The sequence below is a fragment of the Canis lupus genome, chromosome 32, assembly GCF_011100685.1.
Source record: "Canis lupus familiaris isolate Mischka breed German Shepherd chromosome 32, alternate assembly UU_Cfam_GSD_1.0, whole genome shotgun sequence".
NCBI classification, from domain to species: Eukaryota; Metazoa; Chordata; class Mammalia; order Carnivora; family Canidae; genus Canis; species Canis lupus.
The window spans coordinates 37,930,959-37,948,794 of record NC_049253.1 but is presented as its reverse complement, the minus strand read 5'-3'; the positions used below and the strand labels follow the sequence as shown (position 1 = coordinate 37,948,794).

Below are 17,836 nucleotides of genomic sequence, written 5' to 3'. Positions count from 1 at the left end.
CTAATGAATGGTAGAAGGTATGTGCAAATACTGTTTGGTTAATATCTGAAATATACAAAGAATTCTTATACATCAACACCAAAGAAACTGATTAAAAACGGGTAGAGTTTTCCAAAGAAGACATACAGAGAGCCAACAGACACATAAAAAGGTGCTCAAAATCACTAATCATCAAAGAGATGCAAATCTCTCTCTCTCTCTCTCTCTCTCACACACACACACACACACACAGAGGAATATGACTAAGCTATAAAAAATGAGATCTTGCCTTTTGTGACAACATGGATGGGTGTAGGGAGTATCATGCTAAGTGAAATAAGTTAGAGAAAGACAAATACCATATGATTTCATTTATATGCAGAACCTAAAAAAATGAATAAAAAAGCAGAATCAGACCTATAAATACAGAGAACAAAGTTATGGCTGCCAGATAACTGCCAACAGACAAAAGGGGTGAAGGGGAGTGGGAGATACAGGCTCCCAGTTATGGAATGAATTAAGTTAGACTAAAAAGCACATCATAAAAAGTCAATGGTGTTATAACAGTGTTACACGGTGACAGATAGTAGCTACACCTATGTTAAGCACAACATAACTTATAGAATTGTTGAATATCTAAGTTGTATACCTGAAGCCAATGTAACGTGTGTCAAATATACCAAAAGAAATAATAAATTGACCTTTAAAAAGATATATGCACCCCCTATATTTACTGCAGCATTATTTACAACAGCCAAGATATGAAAACAACCTAAGTGACCAATGATAGATGAAAGGATAAAGATGTGGCATATATATATATATATACATATATATATAATGAAATAATACTCATAAAAAAAGAATAAAATCTTGTCATTTATGAAAACACAGGCCTAGAGGGAAATATGCTAAGTGAACTAAATCAGACAGAGAAAAACAAATACCTTAGGATTTCATTTGCATGTAGGAACTAAAAAACAAAACAGGGACACCTGACTGGTTCAGTCCATAGAGTATGCAACTATTCATCTCAGGGTTGTAAATTCAAGCCCCATGTTGAACTCAGAGTTTACTTTAAAAACAAACACACAGGGCAGCCCTGGTGGCTCAGCGGTTTAGCGCCACCTTCAGTTCAGGGCCTGATCCTGGAGACCTGGAATCAAATCCCACATCGGGCTCCCTGCATGGAGCCTGCTTCTCCCTCTGCCTGTGTCTCTGCCTCTCTCTCTCTCTCTGTGTCTCTCATGAATAAATAAATAAAATCTTTAAAAAAGGGAAAAAAAAAAAAAACAGGGCTGCATGCATGGCTCAGTTAAGCAGCCAACTCTTGGTTTCAACTCAGGTCATGATCTCAGGATCGTGAGGCTGACCCCCTATCATAGGGCTCCACACTCAGCAGGGAGGGAATCTGCCTCTCTCTCTGGCTCCCTCTCCCACCCGCCACATTGGTGCTCTTAAATAAATAAATCAAAACACACGTGCACAGACCCCAAACAAAAACCCAAACAGTCTCTTCCAGAGAACCACCAGGAGGTTGCCAGGAGGTAGGAGGATGGGGAGGAAATGGGTAAAATCAGTGAAGAAGATAGAGTAGTACAAACTTCCAATCATATAATGAATAAATCACAGGGATGATAAGTGCAGCAGAGGATGTAGTCAATAATATTTCAATAATATTATATGGTAACAGATGGTATCTAACCTTAATGTGGTGAGCATTTTGTAACGTATACACATCTGTCAAACCACTATGTTGTACCTGAATCTAATATGTCAACTATACTTCAATTAAAAATTTTTTGTAATTTCAAATTAATGAGAGAACTTATTATGAAGAGCAGAAGTTTACAAAACTTTTAGGAAATAATACAGAAAAAGAGTTTTCGACCTGGGATAGCATAGGATTTCTTTCACAAGACAAACATGCATTAATCATAAAAAATTTTTAAATTCAACTACAGTAGAAAAAAAAATAAAAAAAAAATAAAAAAAAAATAAATTCAACTACAGTAAAAATATCAAATCTACTCATTACAAGATACCTAAGAAAACAAAAGAAAAGCCACAGAATGGAAGAAGACATATACAATACAAAATAGACAAAAGAACTCCTACAAATCATTAATAAATACGTCAAGTGAAAATGCTCAGACATATCAATAGCAACTTCAAACAAAAACCATGGCCAATAAATACATGGAAAGGTGCTCAGTCTTACTATCAATTAGGAAAACACAAATTAAGAGAACTAGAAACTATTTCACACTCAGTAACAGACAAAACTTTTAATTTTTTTTAAGATTTTATTTATTTATTCATAGAAATGCAGAGAGAGAGAGAGAGAGGCAGAGACACAGGCAGAGGGAGAAGCAGGCTCCATGCAGTGAGCCTGACGTGGGACTCAATCCCAGGACTCCAGGATCATGCCCTGGGCTGCAGGCGGCGCTAAACCGCTGCGCCACCAGGGCTGCCCCAGACAAAACTTTTAAAAGTTGACAATACTACATGTTGGGAAGAAGACAAAAATGGAAACTGTATTACTTTTGGGAGTGTATTTTAGTACAACTACCTTGTAAAACATTATGGCATTACGTAATAAAGCTAAGAAATACAAGTAGATCTCTACAACCCAACTATTCCACTCCTGGGAACTCTATCAGGAGATGTATACAAGAATGTTCATGGCTACATTGCTTATAGTAGCCATAAAAAGGGCAAATCATCTAAATATCTACTGTGGAATGAATAATTATAGCATATTCATATATCAGAGATAACACAGCAATTAAATTACAATTACATGCATGAGCATGGCTGAATTATAAAACCATAAGGTTGAAAAAAGCCAAGTCATAGAAAAATACAGTCAGTAGGATTTCATTTATTTATATAAAGGTTAAATCACCAGTAATAGTTACATATATAACCACAGCATCTAGCACATAGTAGGTATTCATCAATACCTGTTGTTTGAAAAGAAAAGTAAAGGAATAACTAACACAAAATTCAGGACAGTATAACCTCTGGGAAAAGGGATGAAGATGTAATCATGAAAAGGCCCACAGGAAAATGTAAGGTATAGGGGATCTATGCCAACAAGGTGTGACTGCCTATGTCCAATAATCTCACCAACAGTTTTTATCACATTTTTGGAATTCTTCTAAATGGTAAAAGTTGAGAATAGTTCCAATTTGCAGTTGCTATTATGCATGTGTTGATGAACCCCCTATGATTTAAAGCCTTGTGGATATTCTCTTATATTAACTATTAATATATACTAGATTGTTCTCTAATTTCTAGAAACCCATTATAAATACAAAAATAAGTACTTTACCTCCTGTATAAATGACAGATTTTCAAAGTGCATTTCTTAAAAAGGTACTGAGAATATATATAATGGGTGTCCAGTTATTCATCATATTTTCTTTAAAATTTAGGCTATTCTTTTTAACTTCATGAATACAAAAACATGTTATTCCTTTATGTTATATTTTACGAATAAATAATTTCACAAGTAAAAGAAGCTTCTACTGCCATGGTCCATTTTATTTTAAGGGAGATATGTAATTCCTGGAATAAGGCTAGAAATCTTCATAATTATTGAAGTTCTAAATAGTTTACAACCTAGGACATCAATGTTTAGTGCATGAGTACAGCTCTTTGGCCCATATGTCAGAGAAAGTACTACCTTAACACCGTAAGACATGAATTCTAAATTATTTAAAATAACTATAGAAGACCTGCTTTTACTTACTTCTTCTATAAACTTAATACACTCTGGATTTTTCTTTTCAGTGATTTAAGAGAACATTTCCAACTTACTTGACTGGCCGTGTCTGTAGTTTTCTAACTTGCCCTCTTATTCCAACCCCTCAAATACTGTGCATACCCTTCACACATACTCCACAAATGTCAAAATAGAATTTCTAGAAATTAGCTTGTTGGGCCAGGATGATCAAACTTATTAATATTTCCCTATCTGTGCTTCAGAGAAAGACAAGGATATAGGGAAAAAGTGCTCCTTTCTTCAATTTCAAGACAAATGGCATCTCAGAGGTTGTGCATTCTCATTGTTTCTTTTAAATACATCACGGTGACATTTTAAATGCTCCATTCCAATTAGTCCCTTCCCTTTTCTAGACACAAAGTACTACTATGTGACTGCTAAAATGGATTAGGAAATTATTTTAATGTTTACCTTCCTAAGAATATAGAGCTACTATTCATTAGAGACATTTTATTTGTTCGGTTGCTTCATAAAACCAATCCTGTTTTTACTCTCTCAAACTTTTGAAAAATGACAGGAAGAGCTCCGAGTTTCTTTCATTTTTGAAAGGTCCTTGGCTTTTCTATATTGGATCACTTGAATAGAAATGAATACTGCCAGAAAAGTTCTCAAGAAAGAGAAAGAGACTGCATATAGGTATTTATCGGGGAGCAAACTAGTTTAATGAAAAGAAATTTATTCACAGGCATGAACAGAGCTGATGCCTAATCTAAAGTACTAGAGTAGACATCTAAGAAGAGATTTTAACAAATGTGAATCAGTAAACAAAAAGACACTAGGATCGAAGACCAGCCAAAAACAGTAGTTTGGAGACTAAGACTTTATTTTTTTAAGACTAAGATTTTAACTAGTAAAATAGAATGAAAGACAAAGGAGATAATGGATATTCAGAGTGATTCATTCAGTTGATGCTTAGTATAAATTTTATTGGAGTATGTCTCTACGTGAGATAACAGTGTTATGAAACAGTAAGATATATAATATTTGCTTTTTTAGGAACATAGGGTACAAAGGGTAAATCCACAGAGTTCAACAGTAAATTATTCATTTGCCACTGATATGCTCTCCATTGATATTAACAGGAGGAGAATAGCTGTTCTTATTGGTGTTAAAACAAACAGTATGTTACTCTTAGAGACAAAAAAATTATTAAAATCAGTATGAAAGCATGATTTCATACTTCATGAATCTAGGATTATTAAAAATGACAATCATTCCATAATATTATTTAATAAAAAAGAACAGACTTGTTCCCACTCCAACTCTAGCTGGATGCTTATTTGAACTACTTTTATAAGAATAAAATTTAGTATATAGAGATTAAGGTAAAATGTCCCAACAGTTGCCTTGGGTTCATCTTTAAGAAAATATTTTAGGGACGCCTGGGTGGCTCAGCAGTTGAGCATCTGCCTTTGGCTCAGGTTGTGATCCCAGGATCCAGGATTGAATCCTGCATCGGGCTGCCTATGGGGAACCGGCTTCTCCCTCTGCCTATGTCTCTGCCTCTCTATGTGTCTCTCATGAATAAATGCCTCTCATGAATAAATCTTTAAAAAAAAGAAAATATTTTAGATGAAAGTATCCCCTGGTCTACTTTATATATGATAAAAAAATATCAATAAAGTTCTACAGAGAAACTAAAAACACAAGACAGACCATTCATATACTTATGTAAATTTACAAAGTATTAACTGTACAAAGAATTCCAATACCACTTTGGTCATTTCAACCAATAAGGTCAGGATTCTTTCCATTCATATTCAAATTTCAATCTTAATACTCCATTATATGACATATGCAAAGGTAAACAGAACATGTTCATAGAAAGTCAAATTGTCGTTGAAGGAAAATAACAGAAGTGTTTACTTTATAAGGTTTTAATGTTCATTCCTCATGAGCACAGAATAAAACATTTAATCCATACAGTACATCTGTATTTAGCCCTCTGAATTTAAAATATACCGTTCTTATGCTGTGCCATGAGAAAATTTTAACAGATTTCACTATTTATATGAATTAAGAATGACTTTCATCCCAAACTGATTGAGAGGTGATTATTAAGGAACATATATATATATTTTGTTTTATTATATTACTTTCCTTGCTTGGGATGCCTGGGTGGCTCAGTGGTTGGCATCTGCCTTTGGCTCAGGGTGTGATCCCAGGGTCTGAGGATCAAATCCTACATCAAGCTCCCTGCAGGGGAGCTGCTTCTCCCTCTGCCTATGTCTCTGCCTCTCTCGCTGTGTGTTTCTCATGAATAAATAAATAAAAACCTTTAAAAATAATAATAATGTATTACTTTATCTTAGCAAAAATTAAATAAGCGGCACCTAGATACTAATTCTATGCTATGTACAAAGACCTTATTATATTGGGGATTAAATTCTTATAACAGCTCTTGGATTTTTTCATTTTCTTTGTAACCTATAAAATCCTACGATGGATGACCATTTTCTTATACAAGAGTATCTGTAACAGTATCTATACGCACAGTGGAACATATATTTTGGATTCATTTATTTAGAATAATCATACTTATTAGTTTATTTTTACTGTTATTGTGTTTTCTCTCTTACACCATACAATATGTCCATGCTATTTTATCTACTCTATCAAAACCTGACATGGGTCATTCTGGGTAGGTTTACTTTATTAAGTCATTCTTTTAAAAGGGTGTGGTGAGAAGACTACAGAGTTAAATTTAAAGTATCTCCTTTAAGAATGGCAGCATGTTGAAATACTGAAGCTCACTTTGATACTAAAGAACCACTTTATTTTCAAAAGCAAGCATAGTTACATTCGAAAAATTACTCTAAAACCTGACATATGTTGTAACTAAAATTGTGTTTTAAAGGCTCACAACACCTCAATACTCAGTGTTAATGCGGTCATCTTCTTAAAAAAATCACTCACCTTTCAAACCTAGAGTTTGTAGCTGGAAGAGCCGACCAAGTTCATAAGGCAAAACCCGTAACAGATTGTTATTTAAAAGCAATTCCCTGTTTTAAAAAACAAAACAAAACAAAACCTGTTTTAGCTTAATATATCAAACTTTATTAATATCTGTAATTGTTTTCTTAACCTTTCCTAACATACCATGAGTGATACAAAGTATATTTCTAAAAAAAAAAAAAGTATATATCTATCCTTCCAATCAAAAAATATTGTGCAATATTAAAGTACTACAAAATGTGTGACTGCCACAACTGTTAACAATGTTTCTATAACTTACTCTCTTAACACAGATTATTGAAGTTATAAGAATTGTATATCATTCTCAGGCTAAATTCACTCTTTTCTCTCTTACCCAAATGCTTACAAGACACATATCAGAGTGACAGGTATTCTTAGTATCCAAAGACAACTGCTATCATTGAATCCAGTGTAATTCATAGAAAAAATAGACAATCACCTTTATCAGTTTTTATAACTGATTACAACTGTAATCTCATTAAGATACTATGATGAACAATCACTGATATAGAACATAAACACTGAAAACAAAGCATAAGATAATACAGATAGTAGGATAACATAGATAAGATCCACATTTTTTTATTTTGAAATTTTGGCCAGACTATATAAGAAATGAACAGCCCCTTGTTATACAGCTAAACAGTATGAAAGAAAAGAAACAAACATACAGTAAGGAGATAGTGAAGAGTAAAATTCTCAAACATGAATTTTCAATTTTAAACATATGACAGCAATTTTTAAAAATTACTACTCAGCAGATAAACATAGAAAAGCAATCCCTGTTGATATTGAGAACATTTATACAAGGTCTTAAGGGACCTACAAATTTTTTTCCTATGAAGAGATTTTTAAATAATCCTGAAGGACTACAAACAAATCCATTTATTATCAAGTTTTCAAGATTTCCTTAAAGAGCTGTGACATATAAGTATACTTTGCCTTATAGAGCAGAGATATGTTCCTGAAAGTTTACTACAAGATCACAATATTTTCCCAATTCTGTATGAGTATCTTATCATACACTTGAGCGTCAAGTGAGAGTCATATTTTAACCCCACCCCACCTCAAGCTTGTCAAAAGAAACAGAATCACATTTAACTAGAAACCTTCAAATTAGAGGAAATGTTCAATGGAAGCCAACTCAAGCACTGTTGCTTACAGTCAATATCATCTGATTTTCAAACATACATAGAAGTCCTCCTGTAAGAGGAATATTCCATAATTTTCTTATTTGGTAAATTTAGAATTTTATATACTGAGTCATATCTATAATATTTTCTTACCTGAGAGACACCATGTTTCCTAGTTCTGCTGGTAAACTTCTGAGTTTATTGGATGACAGATCCAGGTAAACCAGATTATGAAGCTTGGCAATATCAGGTGGAATGCGACTAAGGTAATTGTCATTTAGGTGCAGCGCTGTCAAGTGTGTCAATGACCAAAGTGATGTACTTAAGCTCCGCACTCTACCTAAAAGGCAAAATATTGAAGCATTAAATTCAAGGTCCATGTATCAGAAAAAGTCAGAAAACATATTTCAGACTCTGATTTTTTTTTACCATTTATTAGCTATATAAACCTGGGCAAATCAACTGGCCACAGCTAATATAAAATGAGATATTACCTTAATAATTTGTGTGAAGATCATTTTATAAACTTTACAAAAGTAAAATAGAATTTCATTTTATATCACTATTAAAACAACATATTTTGATTTAAGGAGCAGTGAAAGGTAGAGAGGACACAAAATCTCAGACAGTAACTGTTACATTCCACATAGCTATCAAGCAGTAAGCTCCAGCTTACATCTATCCAGGGTTCTTTCTGTCACAGGTTCCTTCATGCTGTCTATAAGCAGGCTTAAAGTGCCAACTAGGATTTTGTATTTATAGGAAAGAAATTTTTCAAGTGAAGAGAGCTCTGGTCTAAAAGAAACTTATTTCAGTTTTATCTGGGATTTAATCAACTGGTTCTCAACCAGGGGCAATTTTATTCCCCAAGGGACTTTGGCTATCTGAACACATTCTTGGTTGTCAAAACTAGAAGAGTGCTACTGGCATCTAGTGGGTAGAGGCCAGGAATACTGCTAAACATTATGCTGTACAACTGAAACTAATGTCTCATTGTGTGTCAACTATACTTCAATTTTAAAAAACTGTAATTTATGTAAATTATAGTCCTTAAGATCTCTACTGATATGTATTACAGCAATCTTTTATCTTATGTGTGTTTTAATGGAATTCTTTATAAGATGGTAATATCTCATGTTAATATTCATGTGTATTTAAACTTATATAAAAATAAAAATAAAAAAATAAACTTAATATATGTTAATATTAATTTATATTTAAACATATATATGACAAATTATCACATTAAGGATCCAAATTGCTGAATAACTATCTTCACCGTCAAAATTCCAATATCATGTCTACCATGAAATTAATGTCCATTAAATCTTTAAAAATAAAAAAAAAAGAGGATAGTACTACTGGTATCTAGTGGATAAAGACCAGGAAAGCTGCTAAACAACCTTACAGTGTACACAACAGCCCCCACAAAGAACTGTCTAGCCCTAAGTGTCAGCAGTACCAAGTTGAGAAACCCGGGGTTAGCCCATTAGGATTTACTCATATTTATTCTTATTACCAATCATTTATACACTTAGTTACCTTTTAGCTAAATGTACAGATAATTCTTGCTGTTAATACTATAATGGGGGTTTAATGCTTCCAAATGAAAGCCTACTGGGGGGAAGAAGGGGGAAGAAACCCATTCCACATATTGTCTGTATTCTATCAAATCATAGGAGAAATACAATAATTATATTCTATTTTTAATAAACTTTTAACTTTACAATAATTTTAGATTTACAGAGAAGTTTTACCAAGGTAATACAGAGTCTCTGTATGCACCTCATCCCATTTCCCCTGCTACCTACTTATATTACCATGGTACATTTGTCAAAACTAGGAAACTAATACTGGTACATTATTTTTTTGTATTGGTACATTACTAATTTACGGATTTACAGATTTTATTTGGATTTCACCAGTTTTTACAACTTTTTGGTGTTAGGAGTCAATTCAAGATACCATTTTGCATTTGACTAAATGCATATCTCCTCTGGTCTGTGACAGAATCTGTCTCTCCTTGTTTTTCATAACCTTGACAATTTCGAGGATTACTAGTTAGGTATTTTGTAGAATGTCCTTCAGTTTGGGTTTGATTTTTTTTTCACTAGTAGCCTGGGACTGTAAGTTTTTAGAAATCATATTTCATTTTAACAAATCCTAAGTATGAAGGGTCATGTAACATAGTTATTACTTACTTGTTACAATAAACAACTTCTAGGTTTCCTACTCTGCAAATACTAGGATGACAGAAGAACGGCAAAGATTTCAATTTGCAAAAATAATTACTCTGACAGCCAAACCAAAATCTATTATATCAAAGAATCGGATTTACTCAGAAACTGAATTCCCAATGTCCTCAATTACAAATGCCAACTTTGGCGTAAGGTATTATCTCAAGAATGAACAGGAACAAAGATATTTAGACACAGGTAAATTAAACACTAGTACCTCTGCATCTGGTATTTTCTCAATGAATTCATCTATTTTAAAATGTACAATATTCAATTCATGTTCATAATTGCTATTATATCCTGGATTTAATGCTTCATATTCCACTCACCCGAGATTTCTAATTCTGCCCAGTGAGATTTTTTCCCATTGGCTACCTCCTCTGCTGACATGATGGTATAAATTCTGCGAGGATCTGGAGGATCATATTTTTCCTTTGGCATCCCTATTAGTCTGTTTAAACAAACAAACAATAAACAAACAAGAGGATCATCAATTACTATAGTCTTATAGAAAAAAAGAAAAATAGGATGGTAAGTTTTCTTTTCCTCTCTCCCCTTGCCAGGCTACTAATTCATTTTATACCACAAATTCTCACTAGAAGGAAAACACATCTGCAGTATGTTAGGCTCTTGCAGGAACTTGGTAACAGATGCCTAAGGGAAAATGTAAACAAACAATGACATTGGATTTCACATTGAACTTTGTGGTTGCTTCATGAACATCCATTCCAACCCTTCTCCTTCCTTTAGCTGCCTTGCTTTCCTAAACAGACTGACCCTACACCATTTTCTGAATGGACTCTGACTAGTCTAAGAATATCAGAGTAATCCATCCTCCCTAAGTGATATTCAAATATCTCATATCCAAGACAATCAGCACATGACATTCCTCCTGTCACAGAGATTAGTTCAGAAGTATCTAATAATCATGAGGCTTCAGATTCATTCTATGCTTATGGAAAGAGAGGCTTCTCTCTCCTACTAGTCATAAAAGAAGAATATAGTCCACACTGCTATTGGTAACCAACCAACAATTATAAGGAAGTCAGCCATAGAAGCCAGCGTCTAGAAAAACAATACCTGTAGGACTCTCAAACACTGGGCTTTCTGGATAGACAGCCAACATATTTTGCTTATTGTTTAAACTAGTTTAGTTTGTATTTTCTGTTACTTGCAGTCAAAAGCATCCTACAGGATGGTATTTTCTTAGTATGAGCCAATCTTGATATAATCTGTTGTTCTTAGGTAATATGCCTTTTCTCTCAAAAGTGTCCAACTTGGGATGGGGGAGTGTGCCTGGGTGGCTCAGTTGGTTAAGCCTTCAACTCTTAATCTGAGCTCAAGTCTTGATCTCAAGGTCGTAAGTTCAAGCCCCATGTTGAGCTCCATAGTAGGCACAGAGCCTACTTAAAAATAGTTTTAAAAGGGCACCTGGGTGGCTCAGTTAAGTGTCTGCTCAGGTCATGATCTCAGGGTCCTGGGATTGAGCCCTGCATTAGGCTCCCTGCTCAATGAGGAGCCTGCTTCTTTCTCTCCCTTTGCCCCTCCCCCCTTCATTCATTCTCTCTCTCTCTGCACTCCCTCTCTCAAATAAATTTTTTTTCAAATAAAAAATCTTAAAAAAAAATAGTTTAGCGCTCGCTTCGGCAGCACATATACTAAAAAAAAACAAGTTTAAAAAAAGTGTCCAAATTTGAATGAGTTACATGGCCACTGTAATTGAAACTAATGCTATATATTCTTCATGTAACTGCCAAAATAATCACCAAATGATCATGAGTGATGACAACTCTGTATAAAAATCCTCGAGTGTGCAAGGTAGAAGCATATAATAAATGGCCCTAAATTTAACTATTTGCGGGGTCTAACACAAGAATTACTGCTTGGTAATTGTCAGAAAATAAAAGCCAGCTCAGATCTAGCAAGAGTAGCAAATGACAAAGCACTGCATACTATCTCTAAATTGCCTTGTTGTTTGCTTTTTTAATGTTGGTTCTTTCATATTCAACACACACACACACACACACACACACACACACACCAAAATCAAGTGCCTAAATCTGGGAGTATTTCCAAGTAGAGTTTGGAATTTATAATTCAATAGAATTTACCTTCAGGTGGTCTGAAATTTGTTACATACAGAGAATAAAGAAAAAATGGTGGTATTCCAATTGTTTAAAAAAAATCACAGCTACTTCATAAGAAGAATACAATCAAAATCTCCCATATCATAATCTACTCCTATTTCTTTTTTTTAAGATTTTATTTATTTATTCATGAGAGACACAGAGAGAGAGAGAGCGGCAGAGACACAGGTAGAGGGAGAAGCAGGCTCCATGCAGGGAGCCCGACGTGGGACTCGATCCTGGGTCTCCAGGATCAGGCCCTGGGCTGAAGGCGGCGCTAAACCGTTGAGTCACCCGGGCTGCCCCTCTACTCATATTTCTGAAGGTAAAATAGTCACTTTCCCCTTTACTAAAAGAGGCAAAGAGAAAGTTTTCCAAATTTATTCACCTGTTTAACAGCAATTTGCTTCCAAGTTTCCAGGTTAAGCCTTTTTGCTTTAATCTTCTCATACACTTTCATTATTACTAACTCATATTTGATTTCCCATAAATATCCTAGATCTTTGTACAGCACAAAGAATATGATTATTTTCCACAGCAGGGGAAAAAAAAAACTTGATTTCTACCACACTTGGCCTATGTAAAAATACTTCTAAAAATAAAATTTTTAGACAACAAGGTTTTTGGAATTTCTACTATGCACAAGTTACGTGTATCTCTATGAGTACATCTGCATACTAATTTAAGATTCCACAAAAACACCAGATTAAGCAAAGCCAAATCAAACAGATCCAAACCCAATGACATGCTACAAAATCCATTCACTACATTGAAGATGGGAAAAAATAAGGGCTGTAAAATATGCAAAAACAAACATTTTCAATGTTTCTCTAAAAATTAATCCCAGGAAATGGTAATTAATCCACATGTTCAATTTCCCTAAATATTTTAACAATCTAGACAGGTCAATAATTGCTGTCTATTCTTGGCTCTCTAATTCTAATTTAAAAAACAGCTACTATCTAGCACTTTTTAAATTTTTCGTAAGTTCCTACCTTCCTAAATCACTAAAATTTACAAATTCTGTTCCTGCAAAACAAATTCATGAAATGTTTACGTGACATGTAAAACCAAAGGAATATTAATACTGTCATATTAGGGCTCAGAGATCTCTTTCAAATTTGATTAGGAAGCCATTAAAAATACAAGTCACTCAATTCAAAATGAATATAGATTTGGATAGCTTGATTAAAGCTATAACATCTTACATTTGGGTTAACTAACAAGCAATTTAGTAGAGTCTACAGTTCTCGTGATCAATACTATCTCAAACATCAGGTTTTCATATATGCTACTAAAGATTTAGAGAATTCAAATTCAGGAAATTGGTAATACTGAAGCCTCCTATTCAGCTTTATTTCCCCTCTAAGTTACTCAGCATCAACTTTTCATGCTAGAGATATACCACAAAAACCTATTTCAAAATAATGTAAAATATAATTCAAATGTAGTTTAACTCTTTAAACATGACTCTTGATAGTGTGATTTCCAATAGTCTCATAAGTCATTCTAAGGCTGAATACTGAATGATGAGTATTTTTTATCCAAAAATTAGAAATGTTTATTTTGGAAAGCCTAACAGCTAATTCCTTATCTTCTTTTTCAAACTGATGAAACAGGTAGGTTTTTGAATTGGTTTTTCCAGGAGTTCTAACTTTTGCAACATCTTACATCAGTTTCCCAAAGGATCTTCCTGTTACATCAACCTGATTTATACTAGAGATCCTGATCATGTAACAGAGTACAATAAAAGCCCCTTTGGCAACACAACCTGTTTAACTTCCCTATCTTCAATCCTACTTCAACACTATAAAAAATACACCACCTAGCTCCTCAAATGCTAACTACATAAGCTTCTTTAAACCTGCCTTCTTATATGTATACAATGGAATATTACTCAGCCATTAGAAACGACAAATACCCACCATTTGCTTTGAGGTGGATGGAACTGGAGGGTATTATGCTGAGTGAAATAAGTCAGTCGGAAAAGGACAAAACATATGGTCTCATTCATTTGGGGAATATAAAAATTAGTGAAAGGGAATAAAGGGAAAGGAGTGAAAATATCAGTGAGGGTGACAAAACATGAGAGACACCTAACTCTGGGAAATGAACAAGGGGGTAGTGGAAGAGGAGGTGGGCAGGGGATTGGGGTGACTGGGTGATGGGTACTGAGGGGGGCACTTGGCGGGATGAGCACTGGGTGTTATGCCAAATGTTGGCAAATTGAACTCCAATAAAAAAAATTTTTTTAATGTAACAAGGATTTTCAATATTAAAAATTAAATGAGATAATTATTTTAATAGATATTGAAATGTAATTGGAAAAATATTTATTTCTTTTATACTTGAAAAAAATAAAATATAGAATTAAAAAAACCTGCCTTCCACCTTCCATTCATTGAAGCTTAGCATATCACCTACATGCCCCTCCCCAGATACTAGTGCAAAATTTCTTGAGTACCATCAAGAACCTGATTTTGTCCTACTTCTTAGTTCGTTCCTACATGAACTATCCTAAAAGTAAACTAGTTTAATCTCCATCACTGAAGGCTGATGAATCACTATCACATAGTGAAGATTTTCATTAATTTATTTCTCAGTCTTCTGTACCACAGGAAAAACTTCATGTAAACTTGTAAAATACAAACTGCATGGAAAATGTATTCTAATTTTTTCAGTTACAAGCCATATTTTTTTAACTATCTGTTTATTTGAGAGAGAGAAAGAGCGAGAGAGCATACATGCACACAAGACAGCAAGCAGCAGGAGGGGCAGAGGCAGACAGAGAATCTTCAATTGGACTCCCTTGTGAGAGGGAAGCCCAGTGCGAGGCTTGATCATGACCTGAGCTGAAATCAAGAGTCAGCCACCCACCCAACTGGGCCACCAGTTACGAGCAATATTATACCTAGCACTAGAGCTACTTTGCCCTAGAAAAATTTAATTTGGAGTTTCTGAAACCATAAATAAAATGCAAGATACCTAAATATCATGTTGATTCAGTGAATAGCATATTATAAGATGTAGATGAAATAAACCCAAATATACTATTACTAAGGAATCCCAAATAAATCTCAGATTTTTATATCTGAGGCTAATAACACAACTTAACTTCTCCCTCCTCCAAAAACAATAACAAAACAAAAAAACTAATCTGAGCCAAATCAGAACAAACTATTAAAGGCTAGCACTGGATTTCTCTTAATAGCAGTTATCTAGAACAACTTCTAAAAAAAGAGCAGCCTCTATAATACATATAAAGATGTTAAGTTCTTCCAGTGTTTTTTTTTTTTAATTTTTTTTTTATTTTTTTATTTTTTTTTTTATTTATTTATTTATGATAGTCACAGAGAGAGAAAGAGAGAGAGGCAGAGACATAGGCAGAGGGAGAAGCAGGCTCCATGCACCGGAAGCCCCATGTGGGATTCGATCCCGGGTCTCCAGGATCGCGCCCTGGGCCAAAGGCAGGCGCCAAACCGCTGCGCCACCCAGGGATCCCTTTTTTTTTTATTTTATTTATGATAGTCACACAGAGAGAGAGAGAGGCAGAGACACAGGCAGAGGGAGAAGCAGGCTCCATGCACCGGGAGCCCGACGTGGGACCCGATCCCGGGTCTCCAGGATCGCGCCCTGGGCCAAAGGCAGGCGCCAAACCGCTGCGCCACCCAGGGATCCCAGTTCTTCCAGTGTTAAACCACAGCTTCCCACTCACCATCCTATCTAAATTTAAGGTCATTTTATCCAACTCCATAGTTGAGCACAATTACAATTATCTCACTTAGAATTCAGTTTAAGAAAGAAAGTATGCTACAACTACCACAGAGTGCTTCATAACGAATCAGAGACTTCTAACTACTCAACCCTAAAATACAAATCACTTGACATATATTTATTTCCATATAAATATTAAGTGGTCATTTCAACTGTAGTTTGCAGAGCAATCTTTGGCAGAAATACAGATGCTGGCAAAATTCCCAAAGTTAGAGGAAGACAAATTTAAGCCCATATTAGATATTTCTGCTTACATTTTAGAATAAGATGTTAATGATTTGTTACATTTTACACATCTTCAGATAACTCTGTCTTATATTGGCATTTATTCCCAATGGTTACAAAACACATTGTTATTTAATGAATATTCACCCAACTAACAACCATCCTTCCTACCTGGTCTTAAGCATTAAGACTATTTTTCTTCCTGAGAAAATAAGGCTAAGCTCACCTTTTCTAATGAAGCAAAATAACCCCTGAGCTACAGCATTACTGAAGTTTCTACTTCCTCATTAATAGCTATTTTTAACTATACACAACTCTTAATTATTATAACTGTCACATAAAATTTATATCTTCCCTAAATGGGCTCACCACCTGATACTAAAAAACAGTACCTAACAAGTCACAGTACATACAGTAGGATCATATTGTTAAAAATAAAGATTGATGACACTCAAGAGCTTAGAAGACACCCTGAGATTAATAATGATTTCATTAGCATTCCCCATTCTACTTTTACACCAAGGGCCTATCTGGATGGCATTTGTCTGCAAGAACATATTCAACTAAAGTTCATAGATGATGATAATGCAAACAAAAAAAGAACCCCAAAGTTTTCATGAGTATCTCCCACTCTAAACAAAACACTAAACACTACTTAAAAAAAAAAAAAGTAAAGCAAAACCTGTATCTTATGCTGATAAAGTCACACATCGTTATGAAAAAAATAACCTCCAATATTTGGAATTTCATGTTTCTGACCAGTTTAACATTTATTCAACATGTATTGCATGCCCACTACTATCATGTATATACTAAGCACATGAATTTCTACAGTAAACAAGATAAACAACATCCTTGCCCTCATGTATCTTATACCATTTTCATAGCACTACTTGAAAAATAAAGTTACAGAATATATATTTACTTTCAAATAGTGTTATAAAGAATTTGGCATTTCTTGATACTGTTTTCTTTCCCCCTTATCAGGTAGCTGCATTGCTCCCTTCTGTCACCATTCTGAATTATACAACTAAAGAGAAAATAAAGCATCCTTACCACAAAGGATGAGGGTACTGAAGTTAACCCCTCAACAACGTTAGGTTTAAAATGCTTAGGTCTATTTATAAGCAGACTTTTTTACAGTACCATAAACATATTTACTCTTCCTTACAATTTTCTAAATGCCATTTTCTTTTCTCTAGCTTACTTTATTGTAAGAATACAGTATATACTACATGTAACATGCAAAACATATGTTAATCAACTATGCTATCAGTAAGGCTTCCAGTCAACAGTAGGCTTTTACTGGTTAAGTGTTAGGGTAATCTAAAATTACACATGAGTTTTCAAATACATGGCAGGTTGGCATTCCTAACCTCCAAGTTGTTCAAAGGTCAACCATAATAGGTAATCTACAGAATGATCAAGGACAGGTGGAGAAAGTACAGTTCCCAGAACAAGAATGGCAAGTTTTAATATTGGGGAATGGACCAAAGATAACCAGGTTATCAGTACATTTAATATATGGCAATGGCAAATACTTTCCTAACCCAGTGACATTATTTTTTCTATGATCCTTACTGAGAAACTGAATAA

The 17,836-nt window shown here is 34.4% G+C and overlaps 1 protein-coding gene across 6 annotated transcripts in view; it reads right to left on the bottom strand.

Moving 5' to 3' along the window:
* CNOT6L (CCR4-NOT transcription complex subunit 6 like) overlaps positions 1-17,836 on the bottom strand; it is a 114,055-nt gene that overhangs the window by 58,651 nt on the left and 37,568 nt on the right. For all 6 annotated transcript variants that reach the window (XM_038582352.1, XM_038582351.1, XM_038582354.1 and 3 more), the window contains exons 2-4: positions 10,445-10,566; positions 8,032-8,218; positions 6,686-6,771 (exon numbers count right to left, since the gene is read on the bottom strand). In XM_038582352.1, the coding sequence (XP_038438280.1) occupies positions 6,686-6,771; positions 8,032-8,218; positions 10,445-10,556 (385 nt within the window). In that variant the 5' untranslated portion in view covers positions 10,557-10,566. The remainder of the gene's footprint in view (positions 1-6,685; positions 6,772-8,031; positions 8,219-10,444; positions 10,567-17,836) is intronic.